The 22,068-nt window shown below is 55.3% G+C and overlaps 1 protein-coding gene across 23 annotated transcripts; it reads right to left on the bottom strand.

Moving 5' to 3' along the window:
• Positions 1 to 160: 160 nt before the first annotated feature.
• Positions 161 to 18,354, bottom strand: Zmiz2 (zinc finger MIZ-type containing 2). 23 transcript variants are annotated; one of them, XM_076545914.1, is made up of 21 exons: positions 17,776 to 17,880; positions 15,780 to 15,821; positions 11,455 to 11,618; positions 11,052 to 11,162; positions 10,858 to 10,972; positions 10,289 to 10,491; positions 9,954 to 10,137; positions 9,512 to 9,772; positions 9,084 to 9,263; positions 8,395 to 8,472; positions 8,049 to 8,217; positions 7,339 to 7,483; positions 7,054 to 7,264; positions 5,869 to 5,974; positions 5,499 to 5,656; positions 3,892 to 3,959; positions 3,494 to 3,562; positions 2,999 to 3,243; positions 2,353 to 2,522; positions 2,025 to 2,267; positions 161 to 1,242 (listed from the first exon to the last, which is right to left on the bottom strand). In XM_076545914.1, the coding sequence occupies exons 4-21, from the start codon at positions 11,099 to 11,101 to the stop codon at positions 1,135 to 1,137; spliced, it is 2,763 nt and encodes a 920-aa protein (XP_076402029.1). In that variant the 5' UTR covers positions 11,102 to 11,162; positions 11,455 to 11,618; positions 15,780 to 15,821; positions 17,776 to 17,880; the 3' UTR covers positions 161 to 1,134. The 23 variants fall into 23 exon arrangements, with proteins under 23 accessions (XP_076402029.1, XP_076402032.1, XP_076402024.1 ...); XM_076545917.1 differs by having other exon boundaries at positions 11,052 to 11,165; positions 17,776 to 17,846; XM_076545909.1 differs by lacking the exon at positions 17,776 to 17,880 and adding an exon at positions 15,468 to 15,579 and having other exon boundaries at positions 15,780 to 15,816.
• Between the last annotated feature and the right edge of the window lie 3,714 nt (positions 18,355 to 22,068).

Here is a 22,068-nt window from a genome sequence, read left to right as displayed (position 1 = left end):
ATAGCTCCGCAGCTGAAGCCAACTTGGAAAATTCCAGGGCAAAGGAAATTTACCACAGCTCAGGGATAGCCTGAGCGCGGAGGAAAACATCTAGACTTTTATTTGGGGTGCTAAGAACGGGAAGACCACAGCCCTCCGCACAAAGGAAGGACTCAGCCAGGCCCATGGGGGAGTCCTTTAATAGGATGGCACAGACAGGAGACACAACAGGCCAGCGCCCTGCTTCAGGCCCAGGCGCTTCGCCAGCAGATGCAATGGCCTCCCCCACCTGGGTGTGGGCCGCAGGGTGGAGAGGTGGTGGTTTAAAAACACAGCTGTACTAATTCTTGACTTCCACAGAAAAGAGGAACTTGGGAGAGCAGCTCACTGGAGAATTTACACAGAGCCAAGTCTGAAAGCCCACCCCTGGAGGGGCTGAACCTCCAGCCCCCCTAGTCGTCTGCACTCAGTGCGGGGCAGACAGCACACGGAAGGCCAGGCCAGTCCAGAGGAACATGCTGACGTAATAGCTGTCCTCCCTTGCCCAGCTGTTACATTTCTACACTATGTACATTGTTGTGCTTTAGTGCCCCCACCCGAGCCTCGGCCTGAAGCTCAGGGTGGAGGGGGGACCTCCGGACCACATTCAGCTGGGTGGGAGCACCGGGCCCCCAAAGGCTGGTGCTCAGTTTGGTTCTGAGACTTCCAGGCTCAAGCCACTGGAGCTGCAGACGAGAGTACGGAGCCAGCCTTGCCAGCCAGCTCTTCTGAGGAGAAGCAGAAACAGAAGGGTCAGTGCTGGACGAGATGCAGGCTAGGCGGGAGCAGGCAGGGGAAGGACAAGTGCAAGGCCATGAGTCTGGGGTACAGGGTTGTGCACACAAGGCTGTTGGGGCCTGCAGGGCACCTTGCAAGAACCATTCTGTAGCAGTGAGCTTGATGGAGGACGGGTGTGAGGACCACTGGCCTGGGGCCCCTTGGAGCACAGGGCTGCTTCCAGTTCATCAGGGGCTGGCAGTGGCAGGCCCCAGCTCCGGGGGTGTGCATGAGGAGATTCAGGGAGAACCACCAGGCATCCTGTGGGGCTGGGTGAGAAGGGAAGGCTGTGGTGATAGCTGTGAGTGTGTCCTCGCCAGGCCAGGGGTTAACACAGGGTCAGTTGTTCTCAAAGAGCGAGAGCAGGTCATCACTGCTGTTGGTGGGGAGGTCGGGTGGACCCAGGTAGGAGAGCAGTTCATCAGGATTGGTCAGTTCTGGGAGCAGCTGAGGACAAAGCAAACGCATTAGCAGCTCTGCTCTCAGACCCTGCGTGTCCAGGAGCCATGCTGTCCTGACCCCAGGCCCAGTGGGGATGCTAAACTGCCCTTCCCCTGCCGAATGCCGAATGCCTGAGTGAAGCCACCTGCCTGGATAAAGCTGCCTGTGTCTCCCCAGGGACGGCTGCTAGAGGACAAGAATAGCTCAAGACATGCTTCTCAAGCACCAGGAGCCAGGCTGTACAAGCGGGGGGCGAGGGGGGGCGGGGGGGGGCAGCTGTGCACCAGAGACGCAGGGATGGATCTCCAGTGTCGTTCCCAGGGGCCAAAGCAGATGGGAGAATTCCATGCCCTGGGCTTTCTGCCCTGGGCTGCCCCTCATCTTCCTCGTGCGGAAGGAACTTCAGTGAGTTTCTATTCTGGTCCGGGGACAGCGAACCCACTATCCTCCATGCTGATGCTCCCACCCTGCCTGTGTTGTCAAGATGGCCACATCAGTGGGACGTGGAGGACAGTGCTGTGGGCTTCCTTGGAGGCTTCGCACAGCCAGGCGACACAGCCTCTAATCTCAGGGCAGGTCAGTCATTAACCACACATGGGGACGTGGCACCCCAGGGCTATTCCAGGCGTCCAACCTGTGTGACTGGCTGCTCTTGGGTGACACTATCTGAGCCTCTCCTGAAGGTTCCCTGTCTTTCCTTCTATGAAGCAGGGTGGGCAGACCTGGGACCGATGGATGCACAGACAGCCCCCAATAGCTCCCACCCCAGCACAGGACGGGCTACTCACATCCAGAGCTGGTTCGGAGGCCTCCCCTGCCCCAGTCATACTGGGAGGCCCCATCATGCCTGTGGCAGGATTGAAGGCCAGTTCGCTGATGGGCCCTGTGTTTGCTTGGCCCAGGGGCTGCCGGGATGGAGGGGGAGGATTTGGATGGTGTAGCTGGGAGCCTGGGGTGGGCCCGAGGTTGGGGGTGTGCAGCCCTGGTGGTCCAGGATTGTGGGCTGGGTCCAGGTGGCCTGCTGGTGCCATCTAAGGATGGAGAGAAGAACTTGTTAAAACAGCTCAAGGACTCCCTGGGGCGACCCCTACCGCGGGCGCCGGGCACAGCACTGACCTGGCCTGGGAGGCAGGGAGCAGACTTGTCTGCAGTCAGGAGGCTGCCGGGAATGTCAGATTGGTAGGACATGGGGGGTGGCCCCTGTGTGAACTCAGCAAGGTTTGGGGTGGTGGGTGTAGCAGATGGGAAGGATTCTGGGAAGGTTCCAGGCCCCAGGAAGCTGGAACCTACAAGAGGAAAGCCATGTCAGAAAGCTCAGTTTGGCAGAGATGCCAGGTGAGGAGGGTGGGGAGGGCATGGCCCACTGTGAACGCCGGTTCTACCTTTCTCCCATCACTGCCAGGGGCTCAACCTGTGGCAGCCCTAGGAGGGAAACCTTAGGTGACAGAATGGCACCCACCACAACAAAGACAGTACATATGCAAGTGTGGGGCCTCGAGGGGCACCCCCAATGGGGCCAGTCCATTTCGGCGACAAGTCCATAGCAGTATTTCAGTGAAAAGCCTTACTCCAAACCAGAGGAAAAGGGAAGAGGCTCACTACCCTGCCGCAGATGGGACCTGAGGACAGGCACCCTCTCGGCATGGTGCTCATAACTGTGTGGCGGCAGTGGCGGCAGCACAGCCACAGGCAAAGGCTGATGTGGAGAGAAGTCATGTGTCCAGGGTCACCTGAGGTTCAAGTCCAGGTGTGCCATACTCACCCTGGCTGGGGTAGTCGCTGGGGGCAGGGGCCGAGGGGGGCTGCAAAGGGGCAAAGGGGGCTGCGCCTGGGCCCAGGGCCGCAATCATCTCCATCACACTGGGCATGAGCACATGGGCAGGGCTCACAGTGCGGCAGCGCTTCAGCACTGGCCCATCCGGCTCCTCCTTGATGTGGAGGTCAGGCTTCACAGGTACTGGCTTCCAGCTGCACGTGGGGTCGATGGTGATCTCCTCATAGTCTGAGCTAAGCAGGGACAGACAGGCACTGGTCACTTGCCATCTGCCCAGCGCCTGCTGCCCAGCTCAGATGTCAGGAAGTTTCTAACCCGCCCCTGCACTCAAACACTGCTCCCCAGACCTTGAGGGTTCTCCGCAGGTGTGTGGGTGGGCCCTGGCCTGGAGGGGAGCTGCTTCGCCAAGGGAAGGAAGAGCCTCCTCCTCCGCAGCCTGCTCCTCCTCCAGGCCTGCCCTCTGGTGGCAGGAAGAACACTTACTTCTGAATGTAAATCAGGATGCCCAGCATGTACTGGTCCACCTCTAGCCCCTCCAGCAATGCCGTCTTGCTGCAGAAAGCAAAGGAGACTGACTGGTCAGGAGGCCCAGCCCAGGCGGGAGCAGGTCCTCATTTCTCCACCTCTATCACCTGTGTGAGGTGACACTGTAGGGACCCCTGTGTGTGCATCAACTGCTCACGGTACGCATCAGGTGAGCCTGGATAAACCCTTATGGTAGTCCAGTGTAAGGGGATGCCGTGCAAGGCCATCTAGGAGGAAGTTTCTGCCTTGAGATGGGCTACTCTGGTCTGTGCTGGGGACCACTTCTGATGCTATTCCAAGTCCCACCCTCTAAGGAAGTGGTAGTTCTCCCGTCATCACACATGAGACTGACTCACTTGCACACAGGGCACCTCCAGGTCCCCCGCTCACAGTTGAGCTGTAGGTAGGACTCCAGGTCAAAGCACTGTAGAGAGAGAGGGAGATGGGTCATTCTCCACCAGGGGTCAGCAGAGGGGCTGCTCAGACCGTCTTCTGGAGAGTGGGACTTATCTGGGTGGATAGTTCAGGTATCAGGTTTCTACTGCATCTTCGTGGGCTCAGTTTGGGATACCCCAAGCAGCGCTCCCCAGCACCGCCACATCCCAGGGTCAGGCAGCTGTAGGGAATCTCTTGGCTCAGGACAGTTGTTAAAAGGAAAAACTAGGCTAAGGATGCAGCTTGGTGGTAGAGTGCTTGCCTAGCATGCATGAAGCCCTAGGTTCAACCCCCGGCATCACCTCCAAAAAAAGAGGTTGCTTACAGGACAGAATAGCACATATCACTGTGCAACCATCCGGAGCATGCAGTCTTGGCTAACACTGGCTGTTTCTGCAGACTGGAACTCTAAAGGTAAGAAGACTGCACCCATATCCTTATACCTTTTAAAAATGGAACCCCACAGATACAGTGACCAGCAAATAGAGGGAAAACCGCACTGGGTGTGGTAGCACACACCTTTACTTAATCTCAGCATTGGGGAGGAAAGGCAGGCGGATCTCTGCATTTGAGGCCAGCCTAGACTACATAGTTTTCCAGGACAGTCAGGGCTACAAGTCACAAACATACTTTTATAGGAAAAACTGTGATATTTCACAGGAGCAAGACTGATCTCAGGGAAGGAAGCAAGGCAGCCATGCCCCTGTGGTAGGGTCTGCCTTTTTAGTCTGACAGCCGAGATACTCAGCTTCCATCTGCCAAAGAGGACGAGGCTGAAGTGTCGGCACAAAACATTCTTTTTCCCAGTCCTTGTGCAGGGCTGTCTGCCTGCAAGCTTGGCGCTTAGGAGGTTGAGGCAGAAAGATGAGGAGTTCAGGCTCATCCCCAGCTACATGGTGAGTCTGAGGCCAGCCTGTGATACATGAGACCCTCTCTCAAGGGGGAAAAATCTGACACAGATTCTCACTATGTATCCCAGACTGGCTTCACATTTGAGACCCTACTGCCTCAGCCCCCTGGGTTCTGGGCTTATAGGTGTTTATTATGATACCAGGCTCAAAACAAAGTTGTTGATGAACATGTTTTTATCTGAAGCTATTACTGGGTACAGCTATGGGCATCACTGTGTATGTCTCAGTTGGGTAAATGCCGGAAGTAGAAGCCTTCCTGTGGATCACGTGTTCTTTCTTTTTAGTGCTACTAAGCAGTTTTCTCAGTTTCTAGTTTAGATTCCACTCAATCCCGAGTCAGTCTTCTGGTTGCTCCACAAACTCTAAGTATTTTTCTAAATTTATTTCTTTGTATTTTATGTACACTGGTGCTCTGCCTGCATGTATGTCTGTGTGGTGCTGTCGGATCCCTTGGAACTGGAGTTATAGACAGTTGCGAGCTGCCATGTGGGTGCTGGGACTTGAACCCAGGTCCTTTCAAAGAACAGCCAGCACTCCCAACCACTGAGCCATCTCTCCAGCCCCTCAAAATATTTTAAGGGCAACAGATTCCAACACAGGTCTGGAGGACCACGCACCTGTATGTGGCGACAGTCGTGACCGCGGGCTGGGAGCTGGATCCTGCGGAAGGTGATGGGGCACTTCAGGGACACCTTGATAGCCGTCTGCTCCACCCCATCCTCGCCATTGGGCCCAGGGGTGCCAGGGATGGTGCCGCTACTGAAGTTCCGCTTGACTGACATGGACAGGGAAAGGACTTGAGTAAAGGTCTCCACCACTCAGGCGGGGAACTGGTGTGCTAGCCAGGGGCCCAGACACTGATCAATCACTGTCTCCAAGGCGTGCCCCTTGGGCACAGCCATCAGTCTGAGAGGAAATGGCCTCTGTGCCACACAGCAGGGTTCAGCCTGGGACAGCCCAGATGGCTGAGGAGTAGGGACCACTCACTCTTGGTGATGCAGTGCTCAGCTGGCAGGAGGCGCTTCTTGAGGAGGCCCTGCAGCACCGAGCGGACGGACGGACGGTGGACCAGTTGCAGCACGAAGAGGTGGGACTGCAACAGAGGAAGGCTGTCACGGGGAGAGCGGGGGACGGGGGGTGGGGGGGCTGTCACGGGGAGAGCGGGGGGACGGGGGGTGGGGGGCTGTCACGGGGAGAGCAGGGGGCGCTGTGGGGGGCAGCATATGGGTCGGAGGGTGTGCTGTGCAGGGAGAGCGGGGGGGGGGGGGGGGGGGCGGCGCTGTGGGGGGCAGCACACGGGTCGGAGGGTGTGCTGGGCAGGGAGGAACGGCTTTAGCGTGGAAGGAAGCCAGGCCGGCCACCTTCCTGGTGGTTCAGGGTATGTGAGGACCTGAGGGAATGAGGCTCTGTGAGGAAGGAGCCTGCTTGTGGCAGTGTGGGAGACATAACTTTGGAAGCCTCCTGGCGCCGTGGTCACTCTGATTCAGTAGCTACACCATGAGCCATGGGTCTTAGCTGCCATCGCCTCCCCGTCCACCAGCCCTGGGCTGGTCCCTCCCAAGGGCTGACACACAGGCAGGGAGCTTTTCTACTTTGAGCCTCACACCGGGGCTCTGAGCTTGGGCCACACTGCACTACCTCACGCTCTGCGGGGCACTCTGCTCCAACCACTGTCTACCTTTGCTCCTCTGTCAAAACACAATCACCTCAAGTCCCTGGCACGGTCCCCTGCTTATCACACCACTCTCCTGACAAGACATAGTATCTGAGCCATCCTATCTCCAGGCCCCTCTGCCATGGTGCCTCCTGATAACCTGCAGCTCAAGGTCTACTTGGGATCCGACCCACTGGGACCTGGTGAGGCCCAGGCCAGTGCAGGTGGACCGTCTTCCATGAGCTTCCTGTGCTCGGTGTCTCTGACATAATTAACAAGAGCATTAAATCTGTTCAATGTAATCTAACTGGGAAACAGGGTGGATTTAACTGGCTCCCTTTTATGAAAGGGCAGGACATACTAAAATAGAAAGAGATGCAACACCTTGTTCGTCAAGGATAAAGACCCTCCCCCACAAGCTCCCAAGCCCATAGGAGAGCGGATGGTCTGGGTGGTGACTCTGCTGGCCCCAGCCTGAACCCCGACAGACCCTACCCACAGCCCCGCAGGCTACCCACGCAGCAGCAGGCGGTAACGGTGATCTGGATGGTGTTGCGACCTGGCTGGCACACGTGCTTCAGGTAGAGGGGCTTGTGCGAGGTCTTGTTGTCTCCACGCTCGATGCTGAGGGGCGTGGCGTTGACGCTGACCTGCACGGATGCTGGCCAGTTGGTGTTCATCTGCCGGTCCTCGTGATGGTAGCACTTGAACTGCAGCTCCAGGTCAGGCCTGGCGGGAAAGAGGATGATAGGAGCCCGCACCATGCAGGCAGGGCCCGGGGGTCCAGTGGCAGTGGGACTCACCTCAGCATGAGGGTCTTGTAGACAGAGTCTCGGAGCTGGAAGACATGGTTGCTCACAGCCAGGTTATGCTGCAGACGGAAGGGTTCCAGGACCACTCCATCTCGGACTGGGAAGGTCAGGCGCAGCTCATCACAAGGGCCACTTCCTGAGGGCAGAGGAATGCTGGCCATGAGTTTGGCACCTTTCCAAGGGATGGTGGCCCTCAAGGAACACTTCTGTGCCTAGAGCTCCAAGCCCTGACCCAACCCCTGCCGGAAACTCTCAAGAGGGCTGAGACACCCCCACACTGGGGCTCCCATAAGTATCTCTCCTTAGAACGTGGGCCCATGGTCCGCATGTTCTATCCTGCCTCGGTCATCCAGCAGTCTGGATCACATTCTGAGCAGACACAGGACATGCTTCCAATGTAGAAAGCACATTCAGAATGGGCCACCTGCCATAGCCCTATGGTGCAACTCTAAGTTTTAGGATGTTAGCTTCTTCTGCAGGAATCTCCCTCAAGTAGAGGTTTGTAGCTAAGGATGGGCATCTGAGGGCTCATTTCAGGTGCATAGACATCTTCTGCTTTGATGAAGCTGGGCCTTGGGCTTTTCTTGAGGTATAGCAATCATCCTTGGTCTTCCAAGGTCCCTGTAGGACTCTCCTGAGTCCTAATTACCCCCAGCCACCCAAGCCTCACGTTGGCTGTTGTCCTTAAAATAAACACTCACCAGAGGGGGATGGATGCAAAGAGCTGAGGCCTGGCTTGAGGTCAGGCAGGAAAGGAGACTTGACTTCCTGGCTTGGGGACATGTAGGGAACATTGCTGCTGGGCGTCATGGGTGGCGTGGGATTCCCCGGCAGTGGGGAGCTGGGGTAGCCAGGGATGGAACGGGAAGGCTGTAGAGGTTGAGCATAAATAGTCAAAGCAGAATGGCAGAGCAGGAGGGTCGTCTGCTTACGGAGCACCCCTGGAGTACTGGGCAGGGCACCGACACTTCCTCCTGCCCGGGTGCCCTCTTTCCACACGCCCACCCTGTGAGCCTCCCAGCCCATCCACCCTGCCCAGCCCCGTACCCCACTCAAGCCAGGCTGGCTGTAGCTGATGCTGCCCCCGTTGAAGCTGGCGCCCTGCCCGTTGAACTGCTCTGTGGGCTGTGGGAAAGAAAACTGAGTGTGCCCGGGGGTCCGGCCTGCCCTCACTGACCCCTAGGCCTGACTCTAGACTCTGCACCACACTCAGGTGCTGCTCTGCGGATCGGCTACACGCCCCACCATCTGTAAGAACCGTCACTGATTTCAAATGTAAACGTTAATAATACTACAGAAACAGGAGTGAGCCTTCAAGCCGGGACGAGCTAGAAGATGGGAGCAGTCCATGCTCCTTCTCTGTTCCCCTTCTCTACCTCATCACGCCACTCGACCCACCCAGGCTCCCAGTGAGGGATGCTCTTCCTCCTCGTGCCCAGATAGGGTGCATGGCCATCAAGGGCCTGTCTCTTAGACAGGAGTCGGGATGTGGGGGTGGAGGGTAAGGGAGTGAACTGGAGAGTCCCACAGAGGTGGTCAGAACGGCTTGGAAGCCTGCTTGCTGCTCCCTACACGAAATATCCACAGGGAAATATGTATGTATCCACCACAGAGCCAGACTGGTCACCCCAGAGCTGTTCCGGCACTGACTAGAACTCCCTGGCCGACCTGTCGAAAGGTCCCCACTGAGTCCTGTGACCCTCAACCCAGCACAGGCCCATGGGAGTCAGTCCTACCTTGTAGTGCAGTCCCGTGGGCCCAGGTGCAGACAGGGACTGGGCCATGCCCTGCTGCAGGGGTAGCCTGTGTCCGGGGTAAGAGGAGGCGGGGCCAGGAGGCTGCCCAGGGCCGGGAGCATACTGGGCAGAGCTGGCTGCATACTGGCCTCCTTGCAGATACTGCTGCCCAGGGTACACCTGAGAAGACGCAGATGCCCAAGGAGAGAGAGAGTTATCGGGGAAGCAGTTTGCTGCGCGTGTGTGTGTTTGTGTGTGTGTGTGTGTGTGTGTGTGTGTGTGTGTGTGTGTAAAAGGGGTCTTCGTGATCCTGCTGGGCACAGATAGTTTCTCTCCCACTGCAGAAGCCACCCTTATCATAATGCTGAGAGCACTTGGATAGAGGAATCATCATGTAGGACCCCAGGCTGAGCAACCAAGACACTCACCTCTGAATAGGCTCTCTTGACCCCCTGTCGGGGCAGTGGCTGGGCCTGAGGAGGCCCAGGGTAGCCATGCTGAGGCAGTCGCTGTCCTGCATACAAGGGTGTCATCCCTGCTGCCCGGGTAGGGTTCATGGCCATGGAGGAGAGGCCAGAAGGGCCCATCATTCCTCCCATGCCAGAAGGGTTCATGCCAGGGGGGACACTGGGTCCTCGGGGACCTCCGTGCTGCAGAAACTGGCTGTTAAAAGACTGTCCAGTCCCCATCTGAGAAAAGGAAAAAGAGGGATGGTCCAGATCCCATTCTCCGCTGTTCCCGCTGTCCTCTCTCCTCTTCTCATGAGGTCCCAGCACAGTCCACACTTGTCCCCAGAACCCACTGCCTTGCCAAGTCCACCAAGCCCACCCATACTCGCCACCACATGGAAGGGGCTGGAGGGGGCCTCACCGCTCCATATTGGCTTAGCTCTTGGCTCTGTTTCTCTTGCAGGGCGGCTACAGTGGCTGTGGCCGTGGCCGTGGCCGTGGCCGCGGCAGCAGCCATAGCAGCTGCAGCTGCTGCTTGTGTGAAGTCTGCCGAGGGTCGCGCAGCATGTGAGGGAAGGCCCAGGCCTCCGGGGCCACCTGCATACCTGCAGGTGATAGAGGGCTGCCTCACTCTCTACCAAGGCTCGCTCTGAGAGACACAGCACGCAGGGGAAGCAGCAGGCAACATCCAACCCCCTCGCAGCACCTGCCAGGCGGATAGCTTCAGGGCCCTGGTTGGGGAGGGGCCCTGCTTACCCCGCGGTGAAACTGGATCCCCCAGGGTATCCCCCGCGGCCATACACGCCTTGCTGCACGTAGCCCTTGCTAGCACCACCTTCGGCAAACGCCTGCTGTCCCAGGCACTGCGGGGAGGTCAAGGCAGAGCTGCCACCTGCCACACCAGGCATCATGGAGCCACCAGGGGGGCTTCCTGCAGGGCCCATGGGGTTCCCCAAAACCTACAAGGAAGTGGGAGTCACTAAAGAGAACCGGCCAAACCACTGTCTTCACGACATAGCTCTGAAGTGCTAGATGCCGAGGGAAGCCTAGCGAGTGGGGGAGGATCTGGGGTGGGCAGAGTGTGGCTCTTCACAGTTCTGACTAGAGCGGTCTAGGGAGCCAGGGAAACACATCCATGACAATCAATGCGGAAGAAAGGGACCTAGCGACGACGTGAGACCCTCAGGAAGCCCCATCCTGTGCTCCAGCCAGTCCCCTTGGCCCCTTGTTCTTGGAGCCTTAGGACGGCAGAGGCACCACCCAGAGGCACCACCGAGGCTCTGGACCCCAGGGCTAGGGAAGGGGGGGCCCAGGCGCACACTCACCTGGCTCTGTGTTGCGTTGCCAACTCCCCACACAGTAGTGACCACGGACAGGGACCCGGCTGGCTGAGTGGCACTCTGTTGCCAAGGCACAGACTCATATGCAAATGAACCATCACTACAGAGAGAGTAGCTGGTAAGGCAGGGTCAGAAGGCCCAGGGCTTGCTAGAGGCAGGCCACAGAAGCCCACACTCACCCGTGTGGCGCAGGGGGCAGGGCAGGTTTCATGGGGTTCATGGGGTTCATTGGTGATGGAGCAGCCTACAGGCCCAATGTGCCGAAATTTATCTGGGAGTTGCTGCTCCGGCTGCTGGACAGGAGCGAGAGGACAAGAGCTTAGACGCAGCAGGAGCCCCGTGCGGGAGCCTGGATGGAGCCAGGGCGGTGGAGTCGGCTGATGTCAGCCCAGAAGCCAGTGCCATCTCAGGCCGTTGGACCAAGCCTGGAGAAGGGCTTTCTGATCTCTTTCCACACACCCTTTCCCATACCATATCCCTATAAAGCCAGGAGCCCCTCAGCAGGCCCCTGGAGTGGAGGCCAGAGGGCCGATCAGGGTAGCACCTACTCCAAGCCTCACCCACCCTGGGCAGCCCAGAGACCTGAGAAGGAGCAGAGCCAAGTGTCCTTTGAGGCAGGGGCTGGGAAGGTCAGGAGGCAGGTGTGGAAGAGTAATCCATCCACCAGCTTGGCCTTGGGGAGGCTGTACCGACACCGCTGAGGCAGGACACAGGCGCCAGCCCCGCTCCTGGGTGGCAGCTTCTTCCTATCGAGAGGACGGCAGAGGGGCTTCAGGCCATAGGACCTTCAAACTGACCCAGACGACTTGAGGGGAGCAGGTGTGCGTGCGCGTGCGCGTGCTTGAGACAAATATGGGCATGAGGTCAGGGCCAGGTGGGCAATCCTGCCCCCCACCCCAGACCCATCTGTGGCACCTGTGAATTCCCAACAGGCAGTGACATACGCAGTTCGGCAGGTGTGTCTGGGTATCCACAGACATAAAGAAAGGCCCCTAAGTTGTCCAGCCAGAGTGAGAGCAGGCTAAACCACATCTACAAGATGGGACCACTTGGGCTCCATCCTCAGGAAACAGCAGCAGTGGCTGGTGGATGGGGAGGCGATGGCAGCTAAGACCCATGGCTCATGGTGTAGCTACTGAATCAGAGTGACCACGGCGCCAGGAGGCTTCCAAAGTTATGTCTCCCACACTGCCACAAGCAGGCTCCTTCCTCACAGAACCTCATTCCCTCAGGTCCTCACATACCCTGAACCACCCGCATGTCTACCTCTGCCTTTAGAAGAGAGGCACAGAAGCCATGTGCTGGGCACTTCTCAGGGAACCCTTGGGAAGTCCGGGCGCTTCTGTCTTGAACCCCTCTGCCTTGGCTATGTGATGGCCACATGTGCCTTTTGAAAACATGCTGATATCTGGTGATTTCCCTCTTGCCACTCAGCATTCACAAGCCTCTTGTCTAGGGGAGCAAGGGATGCACCCACTCAGCCCTGGGACAAACAAATCTGTGTGCTTACCAGGGTCCTCATCCCGAGCTCACCACAGACCTGGAGGCTCTGCAGAGCCAAGCTACACACACAAAGCCCCAGAGCAGGCAAGAGAAAGCGAGGAAAGGGGACTGTGACTTGGCCCTGCCTGGGCAGCCTTAGGCTTCGGGTGGTCCTCCCCACACCCAGCACCAGGCTAGAAGGGAAGAAAGCTAATCAGCGGCAAAGAAGCCCCACCCACAGGAGTCTGGCCCCTCACCCCCAGAGGCAACCAGACTTGATTCTGGCCTTTCCCTAACCAAGTCCTGCCTAGGCAGCAGAGAGGCCAGAATGTGCCAGCTTGGCGGCAGAGGCTGGCATCTCTGCTGCTGCTGCCTGATCCTAGGAGGGTGACCTGGTGGGAAGACAAGAGAAAGCGAGGAAAGGGGACTGTGACTTGGCCCTGCCTGGGCAGCCTTAGGCTTCGGGTGGTCCTCCCCACACCCAGCACCAGGCTAGAAGGGAAGAAAGCTAATCAGCGGCAAAGAAGCCCCACCCACAGGAGTCTGGCCCCTCACCCCCAGAGGCAACCAGACTTGATTCTGGCCTTTCCCTAACCAAGTCCTGCCTAGGCAGCAGAGAGGCCAGAATGTGCCAGCTTGGCGGCAGAGGCTGGCATCTCTGCTGCTGCTGCCTGATCCTAGGAGGGTGACCTGGTGGGAAGAGGACCTTGTCAACAGACAAGAAGTCCTCCCAAGACCTGCCATGTGGGGCCTGGAGCAATCAGGTGGATGTCAGGAATTAGGATCTAGGTTAGAGGAATTAAGAAAGAAGCATGACTTAATGGGAGAGAGAAAAGATGCCACACAAATGCTCCCAGAGGCACCAGAGCAATGCAGTGGAGGAAGGGCCTCTCCAACCAGTGGTGCAGGAACAACTGGAGTTCTATCAGTAAGCAAAAAAATGATGTGTGTGTGTGTGTGAGGGGGGTAACTCAAGCTGTAGCTGGATGGCAGAGCATTTGCATAAGTTCAAACAACTACTGCAAAAACACAAGCAATTCACACCATCTATCAGAAGGAACCAGGTCCTGGGTTTAAATCTAAAATAGAAAACTAAAATGTTAAGAGAAAGGGAAAAGAAACTCTACAGGATCCAGGCTAGGAAAAAGTTCTTAGACTTGACACCAAAAGGCATGATCCATAAAATAAACTTGGCTTTATCAAAATTAAAATCTTTTCTGTGAAAGATTTGCTAAAAGCAAGCCACCTGTTCCAAATGAGGTGGCATCTAGAATATATAACAAATTTTAAATTATTAGTAAAACAAAATCCAAATAGAAAACCAGCAAAATACATGCACAGACTTCTCCAAAGAGAACATAGATGGTAATTAATCCAAGAAAAAGTGCTCAGCATCTTGTCAGGAAATACACAGATTAAAACACAAGGAGGCATGATTGTACATCCAGAAGAACAGCCAAGATCAAAAGTGACATCACAAAATGCTGGCAAGGAGAATCTAGACCTCACACACATTGCCCATGGGAACGTAAAATAAATGGCACCGCTACACTGGAAAAGTTGGCCATCTCTTATAAATTAAAGCTTGCCACTGGCACAGTACAACCCAGGAACTCTACTCTGGGCAAGGAGCTCAGAGAAATGTCAACTTAAGTTCACAGAAAAACTTGTATGTGAATGTTTATTTGTTACAGCCAGACTGGAAACAGTCTAGGTGTCCTTCAGTGAAGGACAGTCACATCAGTGTAGGACACCCACAGCCCAGATGCCAGAAGGAACACACTACTGCTAGCATACTACAACCTATTAGAGATGAATCTCCCAGAAACTGTGCTGAGTGCAAAAAGCCAATCACTGGTGCTATATTATATGATTCCTTCATCTGCCAAAATTAGGGAAACTGTAAACAGGTTAACGGTGACCAGAAGTTAAATGAAGGGTGGGGAGGATGATCTTCCATGTCTATAATTTCAGTAGAAGGAAGATGGGTGTGGATATAAACCCACAACAGGAAGGCTCCTCCCAACTGTAGCAATGTGCTGTTCCAGAGTGATGTTGTACTACAGTTTTGCAAAATGTTACCATTTGGGGGAAACCGGGTAGAGATACAAAGAATCTCTCTGGGATTTTTTGTTTTAATTTTTTATTTTTTTGTTTCTCCAGATATGGTTTCTCTGTAGCTTTGGAGCCTGTTGTCCTGAACTCACTCACAGCCTGTCTCTGCCTCATTAAAGATGTGAGCCACTTGCCGGGCGGTGGTGGCGCACGCCTTTAATCCCAGCACTCGGGAGGCAGAGGCAGGCGGATCGCTGTGAGTTCGAGGCCAGCCTGGGCTACCAAGTGAGCTCCAGGAAAGGCGCAAAACTACGCAGAGAAACCCTGCCTCGAAAAACAAAAAAACAAAAAAACAAAAAAACAAAAAAGATGTGAGCCACCACTGCCGGGACCTCTGTGAGATTTCTTCTTCTTCTTTTTTTTTTTTTTTTGGTTTTTTTGAGACAGGGTTTCTCTGTGTAGTTTTGGTGCCTGTCCTGGATCTCGCTCTGTAAACCAGGCTGGCCTCGAACTCACAGAGATCCACCTGGCTCTGCCTCCTGAGTGCTGGGATTAAAGCTGTGCACCACCACCGCCCCGGCTCTGTGATATTTCTTACAACTGGATATAGCTATAATTATCTTACAACAAAACCTTTAGCCAAACAAGGGTATGGCAGCCCATGCCTATAACCCTAGCACTGGGGAGGTAGAGGCAAAATGATCAGGAGTTCAAGGCCAGCCTTGTCTAGATGAGTTCTAGACTAGCCTAGTGTGGTGGTGCCTACAGGAAATCACAGCAACTGGGAGACAGAGAAGGGTCATGAATTCAAGGCCTGCCTAGATTACAGTGAGACCCTGTCTTAAAATAAATAAATAAAACTTTAATTACATAATAACAAAACCACATCACCAGTTAACAGCCAAGCCTTCCCTCAAAAAAGCTATGGTAATCCAAAGCTGGTTGGGTTGGCCAGAGCCACTCTGCTGTCCCGAGCACAGGAAAGGACCCAGGCTGGCTGGGAGGCAGGCAGGTGAGCCCTTGCCACATTTCAAGTCACCTAAGCCAATAACACTCACCATCAGAGCATCCCAGTCAGCTGGTGTGACAGGCTGCGGGCCCCACCCAGGGTCATTAGAGCAGGCTGGGTCCTGAGCCTTGCATTTTTAACACAGTTTGAGAGACTCTGATCTAGGAAGTGCAGAGTTGGGGAGAAGAGAGAAGGGCAGGTGTGGGGTGGGAAGGCACCCACAGGAGCCTTGTACATCACATGGGCCTGGGGAATTCCACCCACAATGCTTCTCTGCTGTGGACAGAGACCACAGACATTTCCAGTTCCCCCTAAGCATGCCTCTCTACAAGGACTTCCTGCCAAACTCCTGAATTCATACCTCAACAGACAGGGCTGAGACTCCAGATCTGGTATCCTGCTCCTGACGACAGGGAGAGATTCTATGAATGCAGACTCTCCCCCCACCTCCAAGGCAGGGCTGGGAAGGAGGCCTGAACTCCCAGTGTGCCACCTGCGGAAGCCCCAGCCCTGTCTCCTAACAAAGCAGACTGCTTCAAGTCAATCTGGGCGCACAGGCTTTCTAGGGGTCAGGGCATGTCTTCCTTCAGGCACAGAGCTTCAGAGAACTTGCTTTCCAGGTGTCCCAGAGCGGCTACACCACAAGTCTCCTGGCTCCATTGACCTCTACCTGTCTGAGCGGCTAAGAACAAGACCTAGTAATGGGGCCCACTCTCCGCCAACATTCCTGCACCAGGCCAGCCCTTCTCAACAGCTCACAAATCAGGACTCACTGCCTCCAAAGTTCCACGGTTAGGCTCCAACTCAAGAAATTCAACTCAAATAAACTCAACTCAAATCCCAACTCATGTGGCTGGGATCAGCCAGGCAGTGGTGGCGCACACCTTTAATTCCAGTGCTCAGGAGGCAGAGGCAGGCAGATCTCAGAGTTCAAGGTCAGACTGGTCTACAGAGTGAGTTCCATGACAGCCAGGGCTACACAGAGAAACCCTGTCTCAAAAACAACAAAACAACCAACCAACCAAACAAACAAACCAAAAAGAAGCTGGGATCAATAGACTCCAGAGAAATGACAGTTCCAGGAAAGGGTGAGGTGGTGTAAACTTCTAGTCTTAGCCACTCAGGAGGTTGGGACAGGAAGATCATTTAAGCCTAGGAGTTCAAGGCAATACAATAAAATCACATGACATGGGGTGGCTGGGGGGAGGAGGGTAAGTGTGGCAGAAGCAGTACCTAGTATCAAAGGAAGGCTGGTTAATGCCCAGAAGGCTGCAGGTCCTGCCTGCTCTGCATGTGAGCCAACAGTACTTCCTACCCTCAGTGTGCAGACTTCAGGAAAGTGCATCTGCCAATATCCACTGGCTGAAGGGGCAACCAAAACCTGACCTCAGTTTCCAATGTTTAAACTAGGAATCTGGAGGCCACTCTAGGCTATATGGCCACCTTATGTCATCAGCCCTTAAAAATCCATCCTAGTAATCAGGATGCTCCCTAAACATGCTGGGCCTGTCTCTCAGAAGTTATCCTCATTATCCCTCCAGCCTGTAACGCCCCCTGGGAGCACATCAAGAGCCTTGAGGTCAGTCCTGGTGAGTAAGGTTAAGCTTCCCTCCCTTGTTACCACTCTCAAGTGTCAAGGCATGATGCCCTTGGTACTGCCAGGACTTGGTGGTGAGTCTGTGTGCACGCTACCCACATCCACCATGGTCTTAGATCAGGTCACATGCGCTATTTGTGTCCCTGTGAAATTTTCTGCCATAACACAAACGAGTTAAAGACATCACCAAAGACTGTCTCTAACTACTAAAAGGAACCCTGGGGAGGATGGGGAGGGGGGGGGTGACAAGCAGGGCAGGTGACGGAGTAAGAAAGGCACTGGGTGCTGGGAAAAGGATACCTTGAGGGAACGGGATACTTTTGGGGGCGGGCACTGGGCACCTGGGAATGATGTTCAGGGTACCAAGGAGAACAAAAAAAAAATCTAGGGAGAGTAGGGCACCTACGTGCCTGAGCTTCAGTTTGGAAAAAGGTGTTCCTGTCAAAAACCTGGCCGGGGACTGACAGGTCAGCGTCCTCAGTCTAGGAGCTGCGCAGCTCCCGCTCCGGCCACTAACGGCTTCCAACCGCGCCCCCCGCCCCCATCACCCAGATGGTGAGCCCAGAAGTGGGAACCGAGGGGCGCACCGTGAAGGTGAGCCTGCCCGGTTCCAAAGCTGGAACGACAGGCTGGGATGAGGGCCCATCAGCCTCCTCCGCTCAGGAGGGCCCCGAAGGCCACTTGCACCCCTGGGCCAGCCCCAACAAAGGCTCAGCGGATGGGTAAGAAAGCCCGACAGCACCGCGCAGGGGGCAGGTACCCGCAGGTGGGCGGCAGAGCCGGGCCGAGCCAAAACCTCGTCCGGCGCCTGGGACTGGCCGCACCTGCCACCGCACCTGCCGCACCTGCGCGCCCCACCGCCCGCACTTGCCTGCGGTGCCCCGCGCCACCCAGCCGCTCACCTCCGCCTGGCCCGGCCCGGCCCGTCGCCGCGGCCCCCGGCCCGCGCCGCTCCATGCGCTCAGCCCGCCCTCGGCGCCGCCCGCCGCCCCCGGGCCGCCGCCGCCCGCGCCATCGCGCCGCCGCCGCTCGGAGGGCACAATGGAGCCGCCGCCGCGCTGCTCATGCATATGCATGACGCCGCGCCGCCGGCCCCGCCCCCCAGGCCAGAGCAGCGGAGCCCCGAGCGGCGCTCCGCAGGCTCGGGCCGGGGCGAGTGCGGGCCTGCATGACCGGGCTGGGCCCGGGCTGGGTCCGGGCGGCGACTAGCTGTCGCGCAGGAAGCTCTGTGCTCCCGGCCTGCACCCCGCACCCCTTCCGCACCTTTGCGACCGCGGCGTCGGAGGAGCCCCGTGCGCTTCCTGCTGCTGTCCACCGGGGCGGAGCCGGGCGGGGGCGGGGCCACCGACGGGGCGGGGCCGCGGAGGGCCAGTCTGGGCCTGGGCCTGGGCCTGGACACAGCCTGGCAGTCTAGTTGGTTGTGACTGAGTACTGGCTAGGTCCCTCCGGAACCTGAGACCTCCATGGCGGCCCGGAGCGTCTTAGGAGACAGGGACCGAGAAGCCCAACGTTGAAAATGAAAACCACTTATACCTGCCCAGACAGCTTTCTACGCAGACGAATGGTTTCTTCCTGGGGTGTCGCCTCATTCACCTCTGTTGAAATCACGGTTACGATTTTTCTAGGGGCTGGAGAGATGGCTCAGTGGCTAAGAGCGTTGGCTGCTCTTCCAGAGGCCCCAGGTTTGATTCCTAGCTTCAACATGGTGGCTCACAATCATCCATAATTTGAATTCGGAGGATTCTGTGCTCTCCATGGGCACCAAGCATGTACGCGGTGCAAAAGCATTCATGCACATCAATGATTTGAAAAAATATTTTCTAGCAAAACAAAATAGACCTGTAGATACTTTTGTCATTCCGTAAGCCTAGTAGGTACGTCCAACTTTCTGACATTGCAACATGAAGGTTGTCACCTACCAAGTCCATACCAGAGAACCAGGCAATAGGCTTGACAACAACAAATATCTCATACATTTTTAAATAGGTTTATAATTTTGTTGTTTCTTGAGAGAAGTCATTAGTGCGCTGGATTAATAATGTGACAGTCCTGCAATAATATGATGACAGCTCTGGGTCTTGGCTCTGCGACTGCTAGATTAGCTCTAGGGGCAGTCAGTCCCCACAGCCCTTGGAAGAAGCATGTTAGAGGGAGAGACAGAAGGCGATGTCTCAACAGGAGTAAGGCACTCCATCAGGGAGAGTGCCAGGAGGTAAAAGCAACATCAAGGTGGGGTGATGGGATGAGGAGATCGGAAGGGTTATCTGGGGAGCAGAGCTGGTGATAAAGACACCCCAGTGAATGCAAAGGTGGCATCAGGGTCTTGATCCATCTGCTTCAGAAGTTGTGTGGGGGAAAGATGCAGATTCATGGACCAGTTCAGAAGATCCATCTAAGGAGTTGGGTGCCCCCAGTGCTGACAGGGGTCAGCCTGCTTCTGCTTTAGCCACTCTGGTCCTGGCGCCGGAGGGAGGTCCACGCGGTGCTGGATACTTTACAGACACTGAGTTTGTGTTTGTTTTTTCGAGACACGGTTTCTCTGTGTAACTGTCCTGGCTGTCCTGGAACTCGCTTTGTGGACCAGGCTTGCCTCGAACTCACAAGATCCGCCTGCCTCTGCCTCCCGAGTGCTGGGATTAAAGGTATGGGCCACCACCACCTTGGCCATTTTTTTGAAGGCAGGGTCCCACATAACCAAGGCTGGGTTAGAACTTTCTATGTAGCTGAAAATGACCTCAAACTTCTGATCCTCCTGCCTCTCTACCCTGTGAGTGTTTGGAGGTTGTTGGCTTTCTGGCCTGGCCCTTGGGGACCCGCCCTGCATCCTGATGTCAAGCCTCCTTTAAGGAAAACCCCCTCCCTTCTTCTTCCTCTTTCCCTTCCTCCCTTTCTCCCAAGAGGTGTGAACGCCTCCACCTTCTCTCTTTCCCTCCCCTTACCTTTCTTCCTCTCTCCCTCTTTCCCTCTCTCCCCACCCCTCCATTATAATAAACTTCCCACGTGGATGCATGTCCGCTTTGTGTGAGTGACTTTTCTTTTCTCGTATGCAGTCTGCTGCCATGTCTGCACGGTATGTCTCCCTCACCCACCGAGGCACCCAACCTCGTGTACCCTTTTATTACAGAGGTGCCACACCTGGTTTCTGTGTGGTGTTGGGGACACCCAACCCAAGGCTTCATGCAGTCTAGGCAAACCACCTACCAAGTAAGCTGCACCCCAGCCTCTAGACAATGTTTGCATGGATTACAGTATACAGTTAGGGAAGTTGTTTTGTTTTTGTTGTTTTGTTTTGTACTAGGGGGAATAAATAACAACTTCCTTTCTAAAACCAAGAAAGATAACATTCCTCACTTTACTAGCTGGCAGTTATTTGGGGTTTAGAAGAACTGGGCATGGAGGCAAATGGCAGGTGGATCTCTTGAGTTTGAGGCCAGCCTGGTCTACAGGGTAAGTTTCAAGACAACCAAGGTTACATACTGAGTCCATGACTGGAAAAAAAATATTAAAAGAAACTGGTGATAGGATTCTCAAATATGTAGAACAGTGCTTTGTACAAGGTTGGCACTTGTATTTGTTCAATAAATAAATTAAGACACTTTAAAAAAATAAAAATAAACTGAGCAGTGGTGGTGCACGCCTTTAATCCTAGCAGCACTTGGAAGACAGAGGCAGGCGGATCTCTGTGAGTTTGAAGATTGAGGCCAGCCCGGTCTACAGGTAGAGTTCCAGGACAGCCAAGGCTACTCAGAGAAACCCTATCTGGGGGAGGGGGGGGGGAGAAAAAAGAAATTTGAGCCAGGCATGATGGCTCACACCTTTAATCCCAGAATTTGGGAGGCAGAGGCAGGCAGATCTCTGTGATTTGGAAGCCAGCCTGGTCTTCCAGAACAGCCTGGGCTACAAGAGAAACCCTGTCTTGGGGGGTGGGGCAGAGATGCAGGACCTGGAGAGGTGGCTCAGCAGTTCAGAACGCCGGCTGCTTTTCCACAGGACCCAGTTCAGTTCTCAGTACCCACACTGGTGACTGCCAGCCTCCTAGCTTCAGTGCCAAGGGGTTTCCATGCCTCCCCTGGCCCTGGGGGCACTGCACAGAGGTGGTTCACAGACATGTGTGCAGGCAATTCACTCATAAAGCACCAAATACAGATACAGTGGGTAAAGGCCCTTGCTGCCAAGTCTGCCGGCTCCAGGACTTGTGGTGAATAAAAAGAATCAATTCCCACAAGCTGTTCTCTGCCCTCCTCCTGTGTGCCATGGCATGTGCAATGTGTCACTGATTAAAGATGTATATTGTAACACGAATCTTACAAGATCCTATTAATAAAAACAACCGGAGCCAGGTATTGGGGTGAATGCTGAAAGATCAGAGAAGCAGAACAAGCCACAGCTAACCTCACCTTGCCAACTTCTCAGCCGATCCTGTTTCCTCAAACTGGAAGCCTCTGAGTCCTCACCCGAATAGATCTCGGCTGAACAGCTGCTAAAAGCCTAAAAGCTTAAAAAAGCCTCTAGTTCCTGGTCCTCATGCCGTATATGCTTTTTCTGCTTCCTGTCATCACTTCCTGGGATTAAAGGTGTGTGTCACTATGCCTGGGACTAAAAGTTGTTTCCAGTATGGCCTTGAACTCACAGAGATCCAGATGGATCTCTGCTTCCCAAGTGATAAGATTATTAAAGGTGAGTGTGTGTGTGTGTGTGTGTGTGTGTGTGTGTGTGTGTGTGTGTATGCCACCATTTTCTGGCCTCTGTGCCTGTCTAGTGGCTGTTCTGTTCTCTGACCCCAGATAAGTTTATTAGGGTGCAGGATATATTGGGGGACACAATAGATCACCATAGTGTAAGGCACACTGCTGTATATGGTGCCTCTGGTGACAGGGTCTGTGGGTGGCAAGTGTGAAGCCCTGATTTCTGTGAGGAGGGGAACGAGGCAACGATGTTCCCACCTGCTAGGAGTCTGCCTGGGGAAGAAGGGTAGCTAAGCCCAGAACATGGCCAGCCAGAAGCTGGACTTGGTGACTCACATCTGTAATCTCATCATTCCAGAAGACTGAGG

Source organism: Peromyscus maniculatus, chromosome 10, assembly GCF_049852395.1.
Source record: "Peromyscus maniculatus bairdii isolate BWxNUB_F1_BW_parent chromosome 10, HU_Pman_BW_mat_3.1, whole genome shotgun sequence".
Classification (NCBI taxonomy): Eukaryota; Metazoa; Chordata; class Mammalia; order Rodentia; family Cricetidae; genus Peromyscus; species Peromyscus maniculatus.
This window is presented reverse-complemented; position numbering and strand designations above follow the sequence as displayed.